The sequence below is a fragment of the Passer domesticus genome, chromosome 9 (assembly GCF_036417665.1).
Source record: "Passer domesticus isolate bPasDom1 chromosome 9, bPasDom1.hap1, whole genome shotgun sequence".
In the NCBI taxonomy this organism is placed as follows: Eukaryota; Metazoa; Chordata; class Aves; order Passeriformes; family Passeridae; genus Passer; species Passer domesticus.
The window spans coordinates 46,365,166-46,388,371 of NC_087482.1; the positions used below are offsets into that span (position 1 = coordinate 46,365,166).

At 35.6% G+C, this 23,206-nt stretch overlaps 1 protein-coding gene and 1 long non-coding RNA gene across 14 annotated transcripts in view; one reads left to right on the forward strand and one right to left on the reverse strand.

The window, feature by feature from the left end:
* Positions 1 to 76: 76 nt before the first annotated feature.
* The window catches only part of NR2C2 (nuclear receptor subfamily 2 group C member 2), a 37,340-nt gene continuing 14,210 nt past the window's right edge, over positions 77 to 23,206 (reverse strand). For 7 of the 10 annotated variants that reach the window (XM_064433215.1, XM_064433210.1, XM_064433213.1 and 4 more), the window contains 11 exons: positions 23,040 to 23,142; positions 21,828 to 22,007; positions 19,962 to 20,109; positions 17,877 to 17,970; positions 17,330 to 17,463; positions 14,609 to 14,786; positions 14,216 to 14,337; positions 13,553 to 13,692; positions 10,573 to 10,710; positions 8,947 to 9,052; positions 77 to 6,823 (listed from right to left, as the gene is read on the reverse strand). In XM_064433215.1, coding sequence (XP_064289285.1) covers positions 6,649 to 6,823; positions 8,947 to 9,052; positions 10,573 to 10,710; positions 13,553 to 13,692; positions 14,216 to 14,337; positions 14,609 to 14,786; positions 17,330 to 17,463; positions 17,877 to 17,970; positions 19,962 to 20,109; positions 21,828 to 22,007; positions 23,040 to 23,142 — 1,518 coding nt within the window. In that variant the 3' untranslated portion in view covers positions 77 to 6,648. The remainder of the gene's footprint in view (positions 6,824 to 8,946; positions 9,053 to 10,572; positions 10,711 to 13,552; positions 13,693 to 14,215; positions 14,338 to 14,608; positions 14,787 to 17,329; positions 17,464 to 17,876; positions 17,971 to 19,961; positions 20,110 to 21,827; positions 22,008 to 23,039; positions 23,143 to 23,206) is intronic. The other 3 variants (XM_064433216.1, XM_064433217.1, XM_064433218.1) reach the window with 3 other exon arrangements.
* Positions 6,717 to 23,206, forward strand: part of LOC135308277 (uncharacterized) — a 28,114-nt gene continuing 11,624 nt past the window's right edge. Inside the window, exons 1-4 of one of the 4 annotated variants that reach the window (XR_010368798.1) lie at positions 6,717 to 6,856; positions 8,099 to 20,272; positions 22,188 to 22,274; positions 23,030 to 23,190. This is a non-coding gene — a long non-coding RNA (uncharacterized LOC135308277). Of the gene's footprint in view, positions 20,273 to 22,187; positions 22,275 to 23,029; positions 23,191 to 23,206 lie in introns of all 4 variants that reach the window. The other 3 variants (XR_010368795.1, XR_010368797.1, XR_010368796.1) reach the window with 3 other exon arrangements.

A 23,206-nucleotide genomic window follows, 5' to 3' on the forward strand; every position in this document is an offset into this window, starting at 1 on the left:
AATTATGTCTTTGGCTTAGACAGCTCCTGTTCATGAGGAACTTAAATGAACTTCAAAATAAAACTCAAGAATGCAATTACATTTGTAATTCACTTTAATGGTAGAAACCTCATTTAGCTACTAGTATTAACTGCAACAATATAATGTCACAACAGCATTTAATAAAATGCATAAGCTAAATCATGCACTGCAATACTCTATATACAAACACGACAATGCAAATTCCTCTTTGTGACTGAAAACATTGTTTGGATATAAAATTTAGTTTAAAAAAAGAACATGCTATTATTTTTAAATGCTATCACACACAACAATACCGATTTCAGAAAAGAAGCTGTGAGAAATTAGAAATTTTTGCAGTTTTAGTTTTCTAAATTATAAGGAATACAGACTTCCAGAAAATACCCCAAGGAACTGAAAGCAGATACTTCCTTTTTTCAAAAATTTGCTGTTTTTTAGGAGCTCAGCACTCCATAGTATGCCAATGCAGATACAACTGTGCAGTTTTCAGTTAGGAAACTATGAACACTGGCTTCCAGTGTATTTCAGAGTACAGATTAATTACTAAAAATATTCCAACATTTGATCTTGATTCCATATACAGAAAATTTAACATATACCAGCTGTAAGTAAAATGTTTTCTTCTTAAAGACTGTGCTTTATGTTTTAAATTTATTAAGTCCTATTTTAACCCACAGTCATGAAAATACTGTAAAATGGACCTGTGTTGTATTATTGCAGAGCCTTTATTGCCACTAAATTTGAGCACATTTTGTCCTTCAGAATGCAAACAATTCAAATGTGTATATAACACATTTGGTTCACTGAACTTTGCATTTTTTTTTTCCTGAATTCACAGTTGAGTTTTTAAACATATTCAGTCTTGCATTAATGCCCCAATTGGCATCCTAAACTTTAAAAGTGTTCCTGCAGTACAGTGACTTTAACAGACTTTCAGGTTTCTATTTACCTTTAGAGAGGAAAGCAAGCATTCAAACACCACCAATTGTCCAGACACCATCGAAGGAACATCTGTCACAGAAATTCCTGACATTAATTTACATATTTTTCCTGCTGAAAATCACAGAAATAAGGTTTTGAAATGCTATAGGTTTATTCCTATATTTGAAATAAAAGCTTACAAATGCTCACTAACCAATATACTAAGAAAGAGCATTCTCAGCATTTTCCATAGCAAACTTTCCTCAGACTTGTGGTTCACTTTAAGCATGCACAAAGTTTATGCTGTTTTGATTAGTGTCTTAGTATCGGATTAAGCATACACAAGTCTTTGTCACAGTGAGCACAAAAGGTGGAAATAAATGCCCAGAAAATTCTGTTTCACCTTTTTAATGACAGAAACAAGACTTGCCGAACTACTGCCCTGCATGGTCTGCGAAATGGTTTTTTAAAAACCCACAGTTAACAAACATATTTACTTTATGAAGGCTTCCTTTTTAACTTCATCTAAAGGGAAGAACAAGCTTTGATAATGTAAATGTTTGAGTCCTCATTATGAATAAGAAATTGTCTTTCTCCACATCTCATTTCCCAACTGTGTGCACAGGTCCCACATGGACAGTGGCACTGTCACAGGCAGTGCAGGAACTGCACAGATTGCAGACCCAGGAGAGGACAGAATGTGGAAAGGGACATTAGTCTGACAACTAAATTAAGAAACTAGCTATGTTCAGTTTAGGTTGGAAAATAAAAACTTTGGAAAGTAAATATACAATTGAAACACATTGTGAAAATCCTGAAGATGTCTTGATGCTTGCTAAGAAATAAACTACCTGCAATGTCCCTACTATTTAATTACCATTATACCAGAGCTGCTGTTTCACTGACCAGAGCACACAGTCTCTAACTCACAGGTTGATTTCCTGAGATTGCTACGACAATAGGACTACTGATTTATTAAACAGCATCTGTCACCTCCTGTTCTGTGTGCTGCAGTTCAGTGATAACTGGCAACTTGGTTTACTTTCAATTAGCCATAGATGAAGACTTAAAACCAAAAAATCAGTCTCTTACCAAGCTTCACAAAAAATACAACTTTACAAAAGTATCTCAGGAGGGCTGGAAAAGAATGAGTATATAATGAGCAGGGAAGCATTTTCTATGACTATAGTTATTTATTCATTATTTTTAAAAGGCATTATATGCTTAATATTGACTATTGATGAGCAGACCTCTATAGGTCAAATGAGAAAAGGTAAAGAGAATAATATAAAAGCAAGAAAATTCATGGAATATATTTGTCAGTTCTGAACAGCAAATAGTGGATTCAGACTGCTTTAGAAAAAAGGTGCAAAGCTCTGAAATTTGTGAGGATTCACCAAATTAGGATGCTCTTGATTAGCAAATGAATAAAAAACTTTAGCACACAGAATAGATGAATAATGGCTCCATATCTGTACATATATACATACACTACACATTTCCTATACACTGTACAGAATATATTTAGACAGAGAGGTATAAACATATACATTCATACACACATACATACAGCTATGTACATATGCATCAGCTGCTCGAGTGAGTTCTAGAACTGAACATGCAGAAATGCACCATGGTGGGAGGCACAAAACAGACATGTATAACTCTATCAAACCCCTTAAAAAGAAAGGCAGGAATTTAACAATAATAAGCCATTTTCATAAAGCATTCACGTAACTCAGAGGATTGAACAGATTGTGGGCATTAATGGAACATTACAACAGTATTACCTGTGATGAACTTAGCTTGACTTCACAATAAAAAACATCTAAACTTTAGATGCTTAAACTTAGAGCATCTAAACTTTACAAAGAATTTTACTTTAACTTGTAACCCCAGTATAAAGAACTTTCTAATTTTTTTTTTTTTTCACAAATAATTTCCCATATGTTGATAACACTGATTGCAGCTGAAGTAGGGTTGGAGCATTATCTAACATGGGCTAATGGCATCAAACAATAAGCCTGAACTTAATTCAGGAGTATTTACTATTAAAATGACTCAGCAACTTTAGAATTAAAAGGTGCAAAAAGTAAATGCTTTCGTTTTCTCTCCTTTTCCATCCCCTCTTGGTAATTTTTCATATAAAGCTGTTTCTAAACTAAGTTCCTGTCATTCAAGATCCAGTAGATGCTGGCAACTTGTCCTTCCTCTAGCCCTCACTTTCCTCTCTAGGGTGACCATGCGCTCATTTGGCTGTTTCATCCTGGATGTTTGGAGCTGTTAGGACTGCACACTGTTGTGTGCTGTTGTCAGCTGGCCCATGCTTATCACCAAAGCCAACTCCTGCAAAAGCTCTTCTGTTGCTGTGTGGCAAACCCTGGGAACAGGGGGGAATCTGCCTGTGTTTTCTGGCATTTATGCTTTTCCTCTTATGGACAAGAGTAGGTGAAAAAAAAACCCCAACATGCCCTGGTTTTGCACTATTAAGAGTAACTGGGGAGGAAGAGAGGGATCTCAAATAGAAAATCAACATTTTTGTTCTTTCCAGGATGGTATCATCCAATAGGTATGTGTTGGTACACCTGTGTGTCTGACTGATCTGCCAGTTCTACTGCTCACTTCTCCTGTTTCAAACAGAGCCCTGACTGGTGCTGTTAGTGCAGGAAGCTGCTTTGTCACTGATTGAGCAGTACCCTCAACCCATTAATTTCCAGTTCTGTCTTCCTGGTTAATCTATATTCCTGAAACCCTTTCCTAGTCATGCTATTTGGTGCTATTTATTTAAAATTGTCTTTTACTAATTAAACAGCAGGTAATCAGGAAAGAATCCTAACTACTCTCTGAACTTTAATGGGCAGGAAAATCTACTGACACCTGCAGTATCCTGAATGAAATAATTCATTCAAGAATGAGTTCTGTGTACTATACAGAACAATAAAAAAACCACACAAGTGTTTTACAGTCTCTGCCAAAGGAGAAACAAGAGTCAGGAAACTGATTTCACCTACTTCAGTCAGCTTCAGCCCTGACTTGGCTTCTCTATGGCAGCCTCAGAATGTGCCCTTTGCCAAAGGGAACTGTAATGGTGATGCAGAGCTGCTGGATTCTGCGCACAGATCTGGAACCAGAGCTCCTCACCAGAGGCGTCGTGGCTGTCTGGGGGGCCATGGGCTTCAGAAGATGGTGAAAGGAGACTTGGCCAATGACGCCAGCTAATCAGTGGAGAGCAACCATAGTTTCTTGCCACAGTGTGCTCTGAAAACTAAGCCTTCTTAATGATCTAACATTTTAAGGCAGCTAAAAGAAAGCTTTGTATGACTTCTTAGAAGGATCTCTCCCTGGAGATTTTTTCCTCTTCTACCAGTTTCATGCCAGAGTAACTTCACAGACACCAAAGCATTGCAGCCAATTCATAAGCAATGTAAATACGCTGAGAAAGATTACTTTTGTACATGATGTTAGTTCTGACTCTACAGTCCCATGTAAGTAAATAAAAGGAAGAAAAGAGTATACCTACATTTGTCACAAATGCAATTAAAATCATATGGGACAAAGCTAGTCCCAAGTGCTTTTTATCTACAAGATTCAAATCCAGTTCCTTTGCAAAAGAGTTGGAAAACAAATGAAGCACAGTGGACATTACTGCCTCATTATCATTCCCTACATTGCCTCATTATCATGCCCCAGTCTCAGTCAGCACAGAATTCTAACATTTGTCTGATGGAATTGTGACTAGTATACACATTTGCTCAGGTTCAGATAAATCAGATAATTTATTACTGTATGTCTGTCAAGTTAAAATATTTTCATTTCAAGAGCAGCAGAAATAGAACCTCAGAAGTTCTGAAGAGAATAAATATTGGCACGAAGTAGAGCTTCAGTGAGATGAACTTTTCCTGGAATCACTTTGTGACTGTGATAATTTGACTCCAAATCTCTGTAAGGATACTGGACTCTGTAATACCCTTCTGAGAAAAGAAGATTCTGAATGTGCTAAAAATAGTAACAGTAGAAGACTTTAATGCATCTAGAAGCTAAAATTAAATTGTCTTTTGTGTCACAGTAAGTGCTACAAATGTCAGCCTCCTAACAAGCATGAAGTATACAAGCTCTTTTTGTTACTTTAGAAGCCTCATCTAAAGCTGCTTAAGGTCTTCTGGCTACAATTCAGACTCTGAAAAGTCACAAACACCAACCTAGTTGATGTTTCTAAATAAATATCAATAACAGAAGAAAAACCAAAGTGCTGAACTTACCATTAGATAAGTTTTGTCACATAAATCTACTAAAGTACGAATGCCTCTAACACACAAATAATTAAAATAATTAATGCATCTAATGTGCCAGGATCAGATGAAGGTATTAATTGCTATGACTTAAAAAACCCTATTGATTTTAATATAGTGAACAGCCATAATAGTAAATTATACTAAAATGAAACCTATGCTAGCAGCTACTAGCAAACATGTTGATGGCTCATCACTCGAGACAATTAAAAAGTAGTTCATTTAATACCTCCATGGTGCATCAATCATCAACTGCAATTGTACATGAGTGAGAGTAAATCCTAACTATATTTTGGTTTCATACTGAGTGACAGGAAAGTTGAGAACACTGCAAAACTGGGAGGGCTCCGTGAGGGAGGGAGCGAGAGATAAAAGTGAGAGAACTTTGTAATAAACTCATGCCGATGACCAGAGGTACACAGTTCAGGTCTTAAATTGTACCCTGTGGCCACATTATGAGGGTGTTCAGAGTACAGAGAGGAGGAGTAAATTTGGAGCATACAAAGAGCACACTCAAAGAGCATCACACCGCTCTATTTGAAAATTACTGCTCTTCCAGTTAATGACTGCTTTTCCCCAAAGTCGAAAGGCTGCTTCTTAGAATAACATTTGGCATGATTGTGTTTGTCTGAATAAACACTTTAAGGAACCTGCATATTTAATCATTATTGTGACAAACACTTTTTTTTCTCTAGCATGGGGAATTCCTGTAGCACATAATAGTCACTATGACTGCACTGTACCATGTATTACAACTGCACTAATTTAACAGATATAGTTTCATATAATGTGGATATCTGATTTAAGGACCCACATTAATATTTCATGCATAACATAACAGCAAGTGACTTTCTGTAGATTAAATGATTGTCTTCTTTAGCATTCTACATTTTTACAAAAATCACTAGCATTTTGACTAAGGACATATGCATTTTTTTCATTTTCCATACTCATAAGCAGGATGTTGATGATGCTGTTGCTCTGACAAGAAGTGATTACAAAGTGCTAGTATTATACCCTGGCATTTGCTAGACATTCATTCCAAGGATATTTTTAAATATATACATACTGTTCTTTTTACTTTTAAAGTAATTTTATTACTACTCTGATATTATAAAACTCTTTTTAACCACTGATAGTTTCTAAATACAAAGCATGTGAAAAGTATGTTCAGTAATCTACGGCCTTTTAAATGAAAGGCATCAAAAATATTCCTTGTGGCAGGAAAGGTCCTATAGTAGGTGTTTTAATAGCTGCTTTAAATTTTGTCAACATCAGAAAAAGACAAGGAGAAATCTGTCAGGAAACTGATAACAAGTTGGAATTATCTGCACATACCAAAACACTACTGTTTTAACTTTGTAATTATACAGTTTTTGTGAAAATTACTTCAATCCCTCAAATGACATTGTTCCCTCTATGCAGACGTGCCAGTTATTTGACCATTATATTCTGCTGTTTCCATTTTGAGAATGTAGGGGATTATGCTGTCAATGGGAACATTTCCAATGAGACCTGTGAAAAACAGTTCCTCGGTGATGCTAGAGCTCATCAGCCTAAGTGCTGGCAGGCGAACTAGGATCCGGGCTAGCCTGAAAAAGAAGTTCAGTGGATTATAAATACATGTAAGACCAGTTTAAGACTCTATGGCTAAAGAGCTGGATCTGCCTTTATTATTACCATAATTCATGAATAGGCATAAAGAGGCAATTAAAGCTAATTTGGCTATGTGACAAAAAGAACAGTTGCTGTTCTATCCTGCAAGCAAAATGAAAGCCAAGTAGTTTTGTAGTTTTCCAATGAAAGGGACATGTTAATGCCCTTTGTAGATAGAACATGTATGTACAAGCACACAGTTTTCTTGGCCTGCTTTTGAAATTCCCAGCTCTGGACAAACAATGCTGGGACTAATAATATTCATGTTGATTAGTGTGAACATTTGTACCATTTTAAGAGTACAATGCTTAATTAAAATTTCAGCCATAAACAGCATAGTCCTCAGTTGCCTAGCAACTTCATGCCAAATGAGATAGCAGGAAGGGGACTGGATGTGTAGAAATAGAAAAAAAGAGAATCTGCTTCTAATGAGAGAAGGAATTTGGGGGAATGTACTGTTAAGCATAAATATTCCCAAATTGCCTTGGTGTTTTATTTACTACGATGTTAACAGATATCCAGTACAATTAAGTGACTATTGAAATGCTAGACTTCCCATTACTATGAAATTTAGGACAGTGATGAAAGCATTTTGCTGCCATTCATATGGCAGATGTGCATCACAAATGCTAAACCAAATAAATTTTCTGAACCAGAACCTTGTAATAGGAAACACCTCAGGTAGGACTGACCACAGGTGCTCTGGAAAATGCTTGAATACTTATGGAGAAAATATCTATGTTCCATTCTGCTAATATACCATACCTTGTAAACTTCAAGGCAAAAATATTAAAACTATGCTGTTGTTTTTATGAAAATTGTAACACTTGTCCCCCATCTCAGTTGCTCAGAAATAATCAGATTTGTTCTGTAAACTTGTCTATGGGTGAGCATGGAGATGGAGACACTATTTACTTAAAATACAAGACACTGCTTGGGGAATGCAACTCTGATTTTCTTCTCTGAGACACTATTATGAGAAGTAAGTATATGGAACAAATTTTATATTTAGTTTTATGGTAGATATTCAGCTCTCACTAATCAAACCAGAAGGCCTCAATTGTACATGGAAGAATGTGGGATCTGAGGATATTTCTGAGGCAGAGAATCCTATTTTCATGGCACCACAGTGTTAATTCTGTAAGATCAGTGCAGAAAACAGAGATGGGAGAAACTCTCTTTTTCAGACAGTTTTTTTTTCTCCTTTTTAGTTATTCTACCCCCAGACAGTGCTTAAGTGTTTGGGATTTCTTCTTTACATGAGGATGCCTTTCACAGTAAAAAAGAACATGTTCTAGTATATCTTGCAGACAGAGGTAAGAAGTTCCCTGATAGTGCAGAAAATAATTTTGTTGATGAATTTTACATTTTAATGGAGATTGTTAGAAAATACAGTAATTGTTTCTAGCACATAACAAACAGAATAGTTGAGAAGTGAAAAGAGCAAGCTAGATAATTTCAGAGAAGTCCTTAGAAATTACCAAAACAAACCAAACAAACCCAGAGGAGAAAATAACTAGGATGTGGGAATTTCTTACAAACAGAAGTTTGAGCAGTGGTTATTGTTCCTTGTTATATGTAATCGTTGTTTTTCCAAGGGCTATAACTGACAGTTCTAACATTTTTCTGCATATGCAACTTGAAAAACATTTCAAGGATAATCATCTTTTAGTTGTCAGAGAGACTTTAAAATAATAACTTGAAAAAAGAAGCAGTGTGAATTAGTCAGTTGAAGCAGTTGTCCCCCAAACTTCTAAAAAAATAAGTAAGTAAATCTGTTTACTTTTCTAAACACAACTATGAGAGTCTCAAAAACCCACTCAAAAACCAAGAAAGTACTAATAAATTCAATTTACATGGAGGAAGTTAGACAGCTATTCTTATTTCTACATATTTTTAAACAAACCTGCTTGCTTTTACAAATTAGGTTTTAGTTCTTTCTCATCCACAGTCAGAAAAAAACCCAAACCCCAGATGTCAAAAACATTAATTACATTATTTTGTAGTTCTGTTAGTTACAGCCCACAACATTACTTTGGGTACTTTAGACAATAAATACCTATAAGTGTCTTCTGGATAGGTTTTTTGTACATAGTCCTGCAATTCCATCTGTGCCTTCTCCTGGAATTTTTCTATTTGGGTTGAACTGGTCAGACCAGGGTGATCTAAAGAAACAAAACATTTCTGTATGTCGATTGTTTCCCTATACATTGTGAAATAGATGTATTTATAAGACTCTCACATTTAATTTCAATGAAATATTTCTCTGGTATTGTGATGTTTAACATGCTAGCTGTATAAAGGTAAGCATTTACTTCCTGGCTTCAGAATTAGTTTGTTCACTTTTCTCTCTAGAGCTGTGTGGGTCCATAAGAAAGTGGACAAAGATTAAGCCTGTATGTGTGTACCAGGCAATGACACAGAATTTGTTTTTAACTTTGCCTGTTTAAATGTAAACATGTTTGCCTCTGTTATTTTTTCTAACCAGGCTGGCTAAGCAGTATCTAAGGTTATTTTTTTGATAGATCAGTGTCTTAATCTTCTTTAGTCTGTCTCATGTTTTAATTCCAGCTGCCTCAGCTCCTCAGACAGGCACATGATCAGAGCAAAAAAAAGCAAACCCACAAAATATCACCTCTCTTTGTATGCCAAAATACCTTCACTCTTGTGTCCAAACTGCTTGTCCCTTGAAATAAGAAAGGCTACCTTGAGCTTGGGTAGTGTGTCTTGCTTTTCCAACTCAAATAAAACCCCTAATAAACCTAACTCTAATGGGACAATCTCCCCAGAAAAATTCAAAAGAACATTTCAGGACACCACAATCTTCTAATTAAGTTTTATTACAAAGAGAAAAATAGTTATCAATGCAAAAAACCCCCAAGCAAACACACCAATAACAATATATCCTTTTACTTTGTATTCTATTAAATACAAAGTGGTAAATACCTTCAAATTAAAATAAATAATATGCATTTCAGAGCAAAACTTTCCCTTTTACTCAGCCTGTCAGCAGTTGTAGATTAACCTTTGTGTGTCCTAGAAACATTTGCCATCTCTGCCGAAAAGACTGCCACTTCCAGTTTCTTTAATGTCCTTACCTAATCATTCCTGAAAATTTCAAGTATCTTCTTTGAGTAAATTTCCGTATTTCAGAAACACTTGATTCTGCTTTAGCTATCTGCTGTCATTTTTTCAAAACAAATGGAAGACAGCCTGTTTTCATTCAGTCTTTGAGATTTTGAGGAAGTTTCATATAAAATAGGTATTTCTGCTCATATTTCAGCTATTCCTCTTAAAAGTATATAAAAAATACTAAAACTGAAGCAAATTTCTTTTTGTCACTCAGAGAATGCATTTCTTCTAATCCTTCTCACCATTTACCTCACTAATATTGCTAGTACACATTCCAGATACCTTCAGCTGAGAATCTATGAGTAATACTTGAGAATCTAATCTTCTAGGATGGATGTACAGGAAACACCTCATAGATTGGAACTGTAAATAACATGGATATGTTGCCCTGAAGTTATTTTAAAACATATTGTGATGAACATTATGAAACAGTAATTTTATCTGCAACTAAACAGATGAGTCTCATCTCAAGATACTAGTTTCATTTAAAAATGTAAAGAATTGACATATTAAGGATTATTATTTAAAAAGATATGGTTAATAAATTCCTTACCAGGGCTAAAAAGGACTATAGCTTTAAGGTATGCATATTCATATCCATCAATATCAAGCTTGGCCATGCTGTTACAGAACTCCTGAAGTTTCCAGATGTGTTCCATGACTTGCTTTATTCTGTCGCCAGAAAGTTTATCTACAAAAAGATATTGCTTACTATTTCATCTGAGCTCAAGTATTTCTAATATATTAACAAAGTTTTATAAACCAAGTCAAGTGATATTTGCAAGTCTTTTGCTGTCTTAGAACCACTTAACATGTAAGGGTGGCCTGAATTATTATGAAAGCAAAGTGAATTTATAAAGTTAAGTCAGACCCAGAGCTAACAAACAGAATGTTAAGAACATTCTAGGAACAGAATGTTATCCTGTTGCCAGGATAGCATAATCTGCCACACCAAACTTTTTCCAGTGATATACTGTTCTGAACAGAGATTCTGAAATTATGGTGCATTCTTCTACAAATGGCTAGAGTGATTCTGGGAATGAACAGAAGCACAAAGGAAGTGCTAACATGCAACCCTAATTTTAAATTCAAACATTATTGAATCAGCCTTTCCAAAAGTGAACGCAAGAACAGTAATGACAGAGCTATTTTCTCCTCTATCTACACTTTCTGGAGTGAACTTTTCATTAGCTATGGTAAATAGTCTTTTTCGTGTCTGATAGGGTAAATTCACTGAAATGCACATACACAGATTCTTCTATAATTTGAAAGATCACATTCCTTATATTGGGTTCATAAGCTATCTTAAAATTTCAATTTAAAATTTTATTTTATTTATAGATCTGTTACAAGTGAGTGGTATTAGCTGCTAAACTAGGAAGGGAGAGATTTCTGGTTTGGTAAATAGAAATCCTTATATTGGACTGCCTATCTACAAACTAGTCAAGGAATAAAAACATTAGATAATACATGAAGACAAACTTTTGAATATATAATTGCTATTATCAAACTTCAGAAGTAAGTCAGTTTACAAGGGATAAAACCTTTCCTTGAAAAACACATTAGAATTTTATTCCTGCCATAATCTCCAATGCTAGTATTTAATATAATTTGAATATTTTATTTTTCTCTATACAGCTAATAGTACATAGCAAGATTGCTTAGACCCCATGTAGCTTAAACAGAATCTTTGACATAGTTTATTACTATTTGATCTATTTTCTGAAACTGCAATAAGAAGATTCAATGAATGGAAGAACCATTTTTTGCAGAGTCTTGAAATAAGAATGAAAGCATAATCTACATTTCTTAAAACATTGTGTGTAATTTTTAGTTACTGAAGATGGATGAAGATAGACATAATGTAATGATTTTATTCCTGTATTAAGTGGGAAAATATGGCCCAGAAAAACTCAGGCAAAGCAAACTAGAATTCCAGAGTCTCTACGTAGCTCCATCACTAATAAATAAATGAAGTTCTGAAATTTCTTCACTTTGTTTTGAATTTTGAAGGTATAATACGCAATATAACATGATAACTTTGCAGAATAGATAAATAACACTAATGATCCGCTTTTATTGGCTGGTCTCAGCTAACACAGTATGAGTGCAAGTACAGGTTATAGAAAAAATATTTTTACAATATTGATGCATAAGAACAGAAGTGGAAACAGCTGCAATAGCCCTGCCACTTACTCCTCTCCACTGCTTGGAACGAAGCTCTTTGTATTCTGAAATAGATATAAAGCCTAACTTTGCATAGAACATCCAATATGCAGGTTTTCCTATTGATCTTTTCAAATTTTGCCCCTCTGTGCAGGATAGGAGCAGCACTCTGTTGTATTTTGGGACTGTCCAGGCTCTCTTGAGAAAATGAGAAAACAAACCAAAACAAAAAAAAAAACCCAACCAACAAAAAAAAAACCCAAAACCAAAACAAGAAAAAACTCTATATTCATTATATAGAGTAAGTAGTAAAGCATACTGTCCATTAAAGAATCAAATTTCAGTTTAATTTACTTTATCATGATGAAGCTAATAAAGTAGATTAAAACTTGATTGTAGAACTATAAAATAGATAAAGAAGATAGCTGGAAAAATATTTAATATCCTTCAGCTGTAGAAAAATACATCTGTTTTACTCTCCTCAGTAAAAACCTATTTTCAGATTTTTGCTGTGTGCACAATAATGATACTATACAAAAGTTATTAAAAAATGGTACCATAAAAAATTGGTACCAAATAGTATTCTGTAAGTGCTTTTAATGAACATGTAGATTTAAAGTAGTTTTCATTTTTTATGCTGTGTTTGCAGAGTTTAAAACTGCTAGTATTGTTTTCTTCCTCCTTTTAAAAATGAATATTATTTTCATGCTAATCAATCCTATTGATTGGAAGGGTCTTGAAAGAATAAAAAAAGTAAATATAACAGATTTTCATCCATTCTAGATATAATCATCATTGTCAACAGACCAACATTGAATTAAAAAATAAAATCACATACATCTTGTTAAGAATGTCAAGAAATTAGGTTGCTTAATGCTTCAAGAGCACTTCAAAATACATTAATCATTATTGCATTACAGTATTATCCAAAACCATTGTACATACAAGAATATGCTTGTTGTGATAATTGGCAAATGCTGTGTTTTTACACCACAAAGAGGAGAAGGAAAGTTCTAGAAGGAAAAAGTCTGGTGTGGTTTGAAAGAGGATCTAATTTTTCTAAGAGGAAAAAACATACATCTGGATGGGAAGAAAACTCTGAGCACATCCAAGGAGTAGTTTAGGATGTACTGTCTTTCCAGTCATGCATAGAAGAGCCCCTTGCCTCTATGAACACTTCTGTCCCACAGACATCTCTGTGAGGAGAGTGCAACAAAACTGTAGATCTCCAGGGGAAAGATAATTATGCAAGAGAAAGCTTCACCTTCTCCTGGTTCCTGGTAAACAATTCTGCTACTGATGGGGAAACACCTTGTGAGCAATGTTATCCAAACATCCCTGTATTGTTAGCAGTACTGGTAACATACCTTCTTGTATGCTGTTCTGGAGGTGGTTGACAATCGCTCCCAGGATAGTTGACAGGTTCATCACCTGTGCACACTGTGCCAGCCCTAAGGTAAACAGTTCGTTCCAACAGGCACGCACAAGGCTCGTATTACAGTCCTGCCTATAAACAGCAGAAAATCAAACAATGCTAGGTAGTTTGCATATCAGCTTGGTATTGCCCTATGTATAATTATGTTATGTATAGCAATTCATAATAAGGATTAATCTATTGCAAAACTTTTTGGTAACAGGCATATATTAGCAAATTACAAGTACTTCAAGAAGCAGAAAGAAATTATAGACTATGGGAAATCATTTCAGGTTATCTGTGAAATGGTGCTTGTCAATTCTTTAGCAAGATATCAAAAGCAAGCATTTAATTTCTACAAATTAATGCTTGTTTTTGATTTGGCTTTAGTTTCTGTAACCACAGTAACATCGAATATTGTAATTACCCTCCCCTCTGCCTCTTCTGTTTTATTCTTCAAAACAGGGAATGTTGCATAGTCTTCCCACATTTTAAATTATTAATTAAAAATTAAACAATATTGTAAATAAAAAAGTTCAAAATAGCTGGGAAATGTTCAGATCAGTGCTTAAATTCATTCAAAAGCAAACCATTCAAATGGAGTATGTCCATTTACCCAAGAGCTTGAAATGCAGGTATGGACCTAGCCCAGTGCATAGAGAGGAAAAGGAGTCGTGATGCTGACTCACAGATGTAGTGTACATTAAGGTACTCTGGCATCGGACTGGGCATTGTGAGCTGCAAAATATAAAAGTACAATACAACACATATAGTTCAGACACAAACCAGTTTTTATCATCATGAAATAACTAGCAAAAACATTCAAACTACTCTCATAGTCCATCACAATCAACAGTGCGACAAGAAGTTGTCAAAGGAAAATTGTACTAAATAACTCATTACTACTGGCAAGGAATGCAAATTGGGAATACAAGACAAGAAATTATGTAGGAGCTCATACATATTAAGCATTAGGTTTTTTTAATATGACATTTAAAGAAGCACATACCTTAAATGTGACATGTGTATCTGTAAGTAGGGGTCCTTCCACTTCAATAATTGGTGTTGACTGATCTCTACTGATTACATGAATATTCCCTCCTCCTGTAGGATCCATCCCATCTGCCAAGTTATGAGCTGTTGTACCATCTATAGTATTAAGTGCCTTAGCCAAGGTATCAAATGCCCTAAAAAATAAAAAATTAGTAAACAATTAAAGAGTGCTTCCTTAGATGTTAAAAATTTCATAGTACTCAAATTAAATGCTGTAAAATATTTCCACTTAGAGGCAACATACGCAAGAATTCTTTAGGATGACACAAGGTCAGACTTTTCATTACAATTTGGTCCCTCTTGTACTCTTTGGGCATTAGTAAAACAAATATATGTGCCCATCTATTACTGGTAAAAGAGCTCCCTGTAAGGGAAGGAGTTCATACTGTAAATCCTGCTGATAGATTTATCCTAGTATTTGTACTAGTAAAGGGGCCTTGTGCTGTGCTGGTTGTGGCTGGGATAGGGTTAATTTCTTCACTTAAAGAAGGTAGTATGGGTCTACATTTTGGATTTGTACTGAAAACAACGTTGATAATGTGGAGATGTTTTTGTTATGCACAGCAGTGCTTGCACAGTGTAAAGACCTTTTCTGCTTCTTCTCCTCCCTTCAGTGAGGAAGCTGGACGTGCGTAAGAAGTTTGGAGGTGACACATCCAGGACAGCTGACCCCAGCTGATACAAGGATTATTCCATACTTTGTGATGTCATGCATATAAAGGGGTGAGAAAGAGGAAGTGGGGGGATCTTTGGAGCGATAGCATTTGTCTTTGGAAGTAACTGTTACACATAGTGGAGCCCTGCTGTCCTGGAGGTGGCTGAACACCTGAGTACCCATGGAAGGTAGTGAATTAATTCCTTTGCTTGTGTGTGTGGCTTTTGCGTCACCTATTAAACTGTCTTTATCTCAAGCCATGCGTTTTCACTTCTGCCCTTCTGATTCTATCACCAGTCCCACTGAAGCATAAATCTCAACAGTCCTCTTGCACTTAGTATTTACTATCCTCCTCACAGATTCAGTGAGGGCTACAGACCAGATGTATTCTGAAGAACAAAGTCCCCATCCCCCTGTCCTTGTCCCCATCCTTGATCTTCAGCTTTTAGGAACAGTGGAGAACAGTGTGGTTTTCTTCTAGACAATATGCCTGAATTTCCTTTCCCTTAAGATGAAATATGGGCAGGCACTCCTGATCTCCCAGTATACATAGAGCCTTAAAAGTCTTATGACAGTAACAAAAGACAGACTGGTCCCCGGTCTTCTTTATATTCAAGCTGTTGCTGGATCATTACCCAAACAGATCACTGTAAATTCTCTCTGGATTAACAGAGCTTAAATGTAAAGAAGAATTTTGTGTTCCAATTTCATACCAGTGGACAGTATTATGGTATAGTGCTTCTTTGCCATTTTTTTGTCAAGATTTTTTTGAGGAGAGATATTTTTATAGGTTTTTTTCAGTTTTAAAGAAGGAATAAGAGGTTGATGTAAGCTGACATTGCAGTGTTAAGTATTTAAAAATATTAATTCACTTCACTTGTAGAGTTCAAATGAAAGACTTAACATCCTTACTTAATGGAAATAAACATTTTCCTTCTCTGGGTACAGTATCTTGTTTTTCTCATGTGTGGAACTACCCATTATACTTCCTTTAAATGCAGCCAGCCCAGATGGACATTAACTAATGTCCTCCTTGCTCTCACGCTCTCTCTTCTCTCTCCCCCCAGAGAGGTGTTTTCCAGTCAGTGTAGTGGGCAGACTGTCTGGTATTTGTTTATTGTCAGGGGCTTTTCTGTGTAAATAATTTTTCTTACACCTTTTGTTATTAATGTTGTTGCTATTACTGTTTCATTTTGCTGTTACTGTTTGTTTGCTAGTCTCATTGCTGTTTCCAGTAAATTGCTCCTATTTCAACCTATGATCTTTGCCTTTTGTGCCTCTGACTGGAGATGGAGGGGAAAGTAAGTGGCAGCATAGTTTAAATGTGAACATTACATTGGAGAATACCATTCTTAAACCATGACAGTTAAGCTCCTCCTAAAAATCTTCTTTTTGAGAAACAGTGGACAGTTCTAAGTCCGAGTATTAACCTATACTGCTAAATTCAACCAACCTGCCTCCCTCCCACAAATAACACAACCAAAAGCATCCAACAAAAAAAATCCCAACCTTGCAAATCTCAAGGAAATTTTAATATTCCATGCTCCTTTTTAATATATTTTTCATTAAGAAAAGAAAGATTTCAAACTCTAAATCTATATTACCATGAGACTTTATGGCAGCACAATCTCAAAAATAAATCTGCAGTAATGCAGACTCCTAAAGAGCAGGGCTTAGGGCCACAAGCATTGCACAGGAGAAGCTTACATAAAACACACCTGTGAAATAAAATGGCACTGAAATGTTGCTATTCTCAGAGTCTTTCAAGGTCAAAAACTAGTAATTTATTATGTTTTTGAGAACCAAATCTGGTCTAGCTTTAAGACGCTACATTTGTAACACAGGACACAGTTCTTCACAAAACTGATTTCTAAAGAACTGGTATTTTGTTTCAAAGTAGGGGCAATCTGGCAATCTATACTGTGTCTGGTGTAATAATGCCAAATTCCTTTAGTGAATGAGTGCAAGGATACACCACATAGAACACAAATTACTAAATAAGGTGTAAATATAAATGCATACCGTGTAATCTCACTTGCAGATTGCTCTTCTTGTTGAATTTCAGAAGTATCTCCATTATTTAGTGACTCACTGAGATTAGCGAGAGATGTTACAACATTTGCCAGTGTTCCTAAGGCACCCTGGCTTGTTTCAGCCTAAAAAGGAAACACTGTATTAGTGAATCAAAATTATAGTTACTATATCACATATAATTTCCCCCATTTTCAATCTTTTTGTTCTTTTTCCCCTGTGCACCTTCTCCTTCTTCCTGAATGCCAGGAAGAACAATGGCCGTCAATTATCTTTAAATCCTATTCTAATTATCAATCCTAGTCCCAGATGAGACATCATATTGAGAACTACCTGTGGCTGACCTTTTGCAGAAATATACTTGCCAAAAGAAACCACAATCCTATAGATCAATTTATTACATCCATTCATGTGGTTCTTCACACTTATCATAACCTTATCTTCCAAAGAGCAATAACTATGTGAGACTATGTGCAATAGATACAAGTAATCTGAACAAATTAATAGCTATCTCAGAACTGAAGTGAGCCAGTAATACCTTGGAATCAGCAGTTAGGAGGACTGTACCATCATCCCTGATCAAAGGCTGCTGAATATTCACGAGCATTCCCGGATCAAGAAGACCGGCTGACCTGTTCAAAAGCATAAGGCATCTGATGATCAATAGTATTTTCCATTAATCAGAAGAATGTGTAACAACTTATGAGAGCATAAAAGGAATTACCAGTTTTTAAATAAACAATTTAGTGAAGCTTACAGTTTATTTAACAGGACTTAAGTCTTTCTGAAACAGTTCCCAAAAAGTAGCCTGAAAGACAGAAAGATCTTATAATTTCCAGTGCAAAACAACGACAACTTCCCAAATGTGTATCTTCTCATTTGCTTTTTATTCTGGTTTAGTCTGCTTTAAGGAAAGCTGTTTTTTTCTCATGTTCTCGGAAGTCACCTAGTAGCTCTAGTTTTTATATTAGACTTTGGAGGAAGGCATAGCTCTGTATTCCAAGCAAGACACTGGCCAGCACTGAATAAAATGTAATCAAAGCCTGCATAAAATTTCTGCTGCCTTTACTTTTGCTGCTTTTTGACCAAACATCCTTCCCCTCTCCTGTATCTAATTTAGGGAGACAGTGGAAAGTCTTTGCAGTCAGCAAGAAGTTTACTTGCTACTTAGGTGATGCTCCTAATGTCCATAACATGGTACCAGTGCACACAACACAGGTGCAAGGCTGCAGGACATTACAGTACAAGGGGTCTGACACTAACAGCTATCATCGTGAACAAGCACAGGCAGCAAATTATCATGCATTATGCAAATCTGAATCCTACATAAATAACAGAGTGGTTCTTAATGAGTACAGTAGTGTTTATAAGTCTGTAATGGATCTGTAGCTCAAGGAAATTTTTAAGAAGAAAATGTTTCTGTGAGTACTTCTTTCAAACAAGAACACTGAAAAACAATTCTCCAAGAAACCTGCAGCCCAAACTTCCTAACTGCAGTGTCATTTGTTCAATAAGGAATATGTATATAAAAAAATTAAACACACACGCTTCCTCCCATATGAAAACTGAAGAATAAAATTTTTACGAAGTTCTCAACCATTCATAAACTACAGTTTTTAAAATGTCATATTTAACCTAGACTTTTTTTAGTCTATTCAGAAAAAAAAAGAAATCTTGCCTTTGTTTGTAATGATGTTCATTTTCACAACCATTGCCTAAGGAGATATCTGAGAATGCAGGAACTGCATGGCGGCAGGGTACAGGAACCACCTCTTCCATATAGTAAAAGGAAGCTGCTGTTTTGCTGCTGCTGAAACCAGTCTCTTGGGATGTGAATCAGCAGCCACTGAGTCTCCCTAACTATTGCCTTTAGGAGAAGGAAGCCTGATTGTGCCATTTGCAGATCTGATTTCAGAGAAGTGCTAACTCAAATGTATCACAGCATTAGCCTACATGCTTTCTGCTTGAATATCATTCACTTGCTCTGCATTGCTCTGACCTGGACAAGAGCCAGCTCTGAACTGAAAACCACATACCTGTATCAAAGCACAGGCAACCCCCAACGAAGGGGAGAGAAAATGATGCATCTGACTCCATCATCAGAAGGCTAAATAATTACTTTAGTATGCTATACTATATATATTGCATGGAAACTGAATCTGCCTTGCACTCACCCTTGCTCACAACTGCACAGAACTGCACTTATCCCTTGACCTTCTCATGACTGTCTCGTGACAGTCCAACACACACACTCTTCTTGGCCCTGATAGGCCGAGGGAACAAAACATCCTCACTCTGGATAAACAATCTCCATTTTGCATTCCACCTTAGCACAACACAGGCACAGCAAGAGAGATAAGAATTATGTTTTCCTTCTTCTCTGCTTGTCTCACAGCTTCTCTCTGTTCAGAGGGCATGTGAATACCACATACCTGTATGCAGACATAAAAACTTTCATGAGAAGCAGAACCTACATTGGCCTTAGTAATGGAAACAGATGATGTGTGCATTAGAGTTCTTTTCTGTTCCCTCTGAGAGCAGGGGGGAGAAAGAATATAGATGTGACTGCAAAGTAATATGCACAAATAATGTGAAAGAAGATGCATGGAATTGAGGTACTCACCGTGTCCCATCTTTATCTGCCACAAATGTTGGAGTTGCTATTAGAGGGCTTCGAAGATCTTTTCTTATATAGATTTTTTCAGTAGAAGCTGCACAGTTGGTTGGTTTTTCACGTTGCACATCAAAAGGCTTTCTTTCACTTTGAACCGCTACATAAAGATAGAAACATACAGATTTTAAAGGAAATAATTCAAATGAAAAATACAACAAGTAAATAAAATTCCTGCACTTATGATAGTGCACCAGCTCAGTTCAAAACTGGAAATTTAATACCAAGAGTGAAGAAACACAGGCTGCAATGTTACTATATCTGTGAGTATGTGTATTTTTATATATACTTTTAACTAAGAAAGTCACAGATTGCTATTTTGCTTCAAGTTTTGCTGATCTGGAATAAAATATTGCTCTTTTTTCTGCATTTGATAAGATGAAAGATTCTACAGACTGTGTTTTCAATTTGTTTATATATTTTTTTATGGGCACAGCTATATCTAAATGTTAGGCACATTCCTATTCTGGATGACACAAAACAATGCGAACCCTAAAAGGAACCCTGAAAAAGTGAAGAGAGGCAAGTTACCTAAGAGATGCAGGTTAATTCCTTGAGAGGATACTCTCTGCATGACATACACTTCACTCACAGCCATCAATTCCTCCCAGTTAGGGAAGAGTGTTCCAAAACTAACCCATTCATAATCTACATTTATACTTGAGAATTGAAGCAAACTAAAGTTCAGTCACTGAAGTGCGAACAAGTGTAGCAAATTTTTTAATAAAAAAAGCAAGCAGCAGTTACTTTTAAACTTTTAAAGAAAACTAAAAGTGCATCTTTATATTCTTAAACATATTACAGAACGTTATCCTCATAACCAGCAAGAGTTACTTAGTTCCTGATTTTATTTTTGCTATTGTTGTTACTATTAGCAAAATTTAGGGCCTTCAAAGTTGGCGTATCAAATTTATTGGCTTAGTGAACACATGTAAATTAATCAGAGGCCTGACCCAAAGCCAGTGAAGTCAATAAACATATACGCTAATCATATTGGAATAAGAAAGGTTTACTTTCTGGAACTGCAGCAGTTTCTCTTGTACAAATGTCTCATATTCAGCACATTGTGTGCAAAGCAACAGAATCATCACAAGAGGTCTGGCATTTCAGAGTGCAAATATAACAATTATGTTCCTATTTACAGCTTAAAGTTCTGCCTCCCTTGAACTCAGTGGCTGGAACTTACCCTGCTTAGATCAGATCACAAAACAGCCTTGTAATTGTTTCACATAGTGCTAAATTGAAGAACACATGATATAAACTGAAAACAAAAATATATTGAAACAAGTGTTTGGCTGCTAGCACTGGAAATGTATGAGGTACTACATACAAACATGAAAGCATGTTTTAAAACATATGACAGTTTATACAATGCCTCATAAAACACTACTCACAAATTATCAAATTAACATAAAAACTTAAAAAGAGGAAAAAAAAGACTAACTATTTTCTATCACTGGCTGAAAAAGTCGCACAAATAAACTGGAAGGAAAGCAGATTCTCAAAACAGAATATTAGACTCAGATTCATGTCAATCCATGTCAAAAAATTTTCTATTATAAACATACACTGTGTTTGGAACATGCATTTTAAGTGAGGCTGTAACTGGGCTCCTCAAAGACAACAGCACTTGGAGACATAGTTCAAAACAATCCACTACTGCACCTGAGCTATAAAATGATGATGAAAGAAAGGTGCACTAGATGCTGCCAAAATGTTCTATTTCCTTCAAACAACATATACCAAAACAGAACACACTAACAAGTGGTAGTCCACATAATTGTTAATTGGTAGGCACAATATCACAATAACACTCACATTCCATTTTCATGCCCATCTCTAGACATTTCTTAAGCCTACAAAACTGGCATCGATTCCGATGGTGTTTATTGATGATACAGTCTTGGTTGCTACGACAACTGTAGGTCAAATTCTTCCTTACACTCCTTTTAAAGAAACCTTTGCATCCCTCACAACTGACAGCACCATAATGACGACCTAGGAAACATATATATTATCAGGTGGGAATTACTTATACTTTAGCATAGAAATACACATTTTAACCAAGTAAAACACTGTAAGTCAACCTTTATATTTCTTTTCAATTCGTGCCAGCATTTTGGACCATGAAAGCATTACTACAGTCTCACAAGATATTTTTGATTTACCTATTGTCAGGGGTTTTGATGAGAGAGTGGAGAGAAGAGAGGAAGGCTCAGGCTATATCTGAATGTGCAGTTGATGAAGGTGTAGTTCCCACTCTGAGTAAGTACAGGTACAATTCTATCTGCTGTTACAGACTATAGGATACATTTAGAGAATCTATCAGCTAAGAACTCTAGTAATTTCAGAAAACAAGTAATTTTACACCAAAATTTAAAATGCAATCTTAATTTAAGTTTTCTGTCCATATTAATTCTGGTATTGTTTTAATTTCATAAACTTTCATTAAAGAAGTAAAAGAAAGTGAGAAAAAGAGACAGAAGGGTGTCCTCTCTGAGATGAAAGCACAGAACACTCCCTTGACTAATATAAAAATTTTATCTTAAGATTTCTTGTTACTGCATGGATCTGAAGCACTGAGGATTCACGTAATCTCTGCTTGCCTTGTTTTGTGATAGTAGAAGAACAAAATCTACCAGGATTAAGATTGTTAGAGAGCACTAAGAAGCATTTTCTTGGAGTAGACAATTTTAGGTGACATGTTTATTTCATGGTTGCACATCACTGTGAGGAACTTGACTACGTGCTTCAAGCAGTCATTCTCAATTACCAGGAGCAATTTAATCATTATTTTATCTTTAAGCCAATTTATCATATGCTTCAGTTCAAGGAGAAAACCTAATATTCTTCCAAGCAGAGTTTAGCTATTTTTTGTGTATAGATACAGAGTACATTTTTCCATTTAAAAACTCAATTGCTATTCCATGATTATAACTAAAATCAGTTAAAGCACATGAAAAATCATATCTTCATCCCAGTCCTCCTTTCAAGCAAATTTCTTTAATACCACTTTGTAGGCTTCCTTACCTGATGCTTTATCACCACAGACTACACAATATTCTACTACCTGGGGCCGCTGAACATCAGTTTTTCCTAGTAGGCGTTCCACTGAAGCAGAGTCTGTCACTATCTAAAGCAAAATTCCAGAACAAAAAGATGTAATTAGCCAGATATAAAGGTAAGGAGTCTTGCCT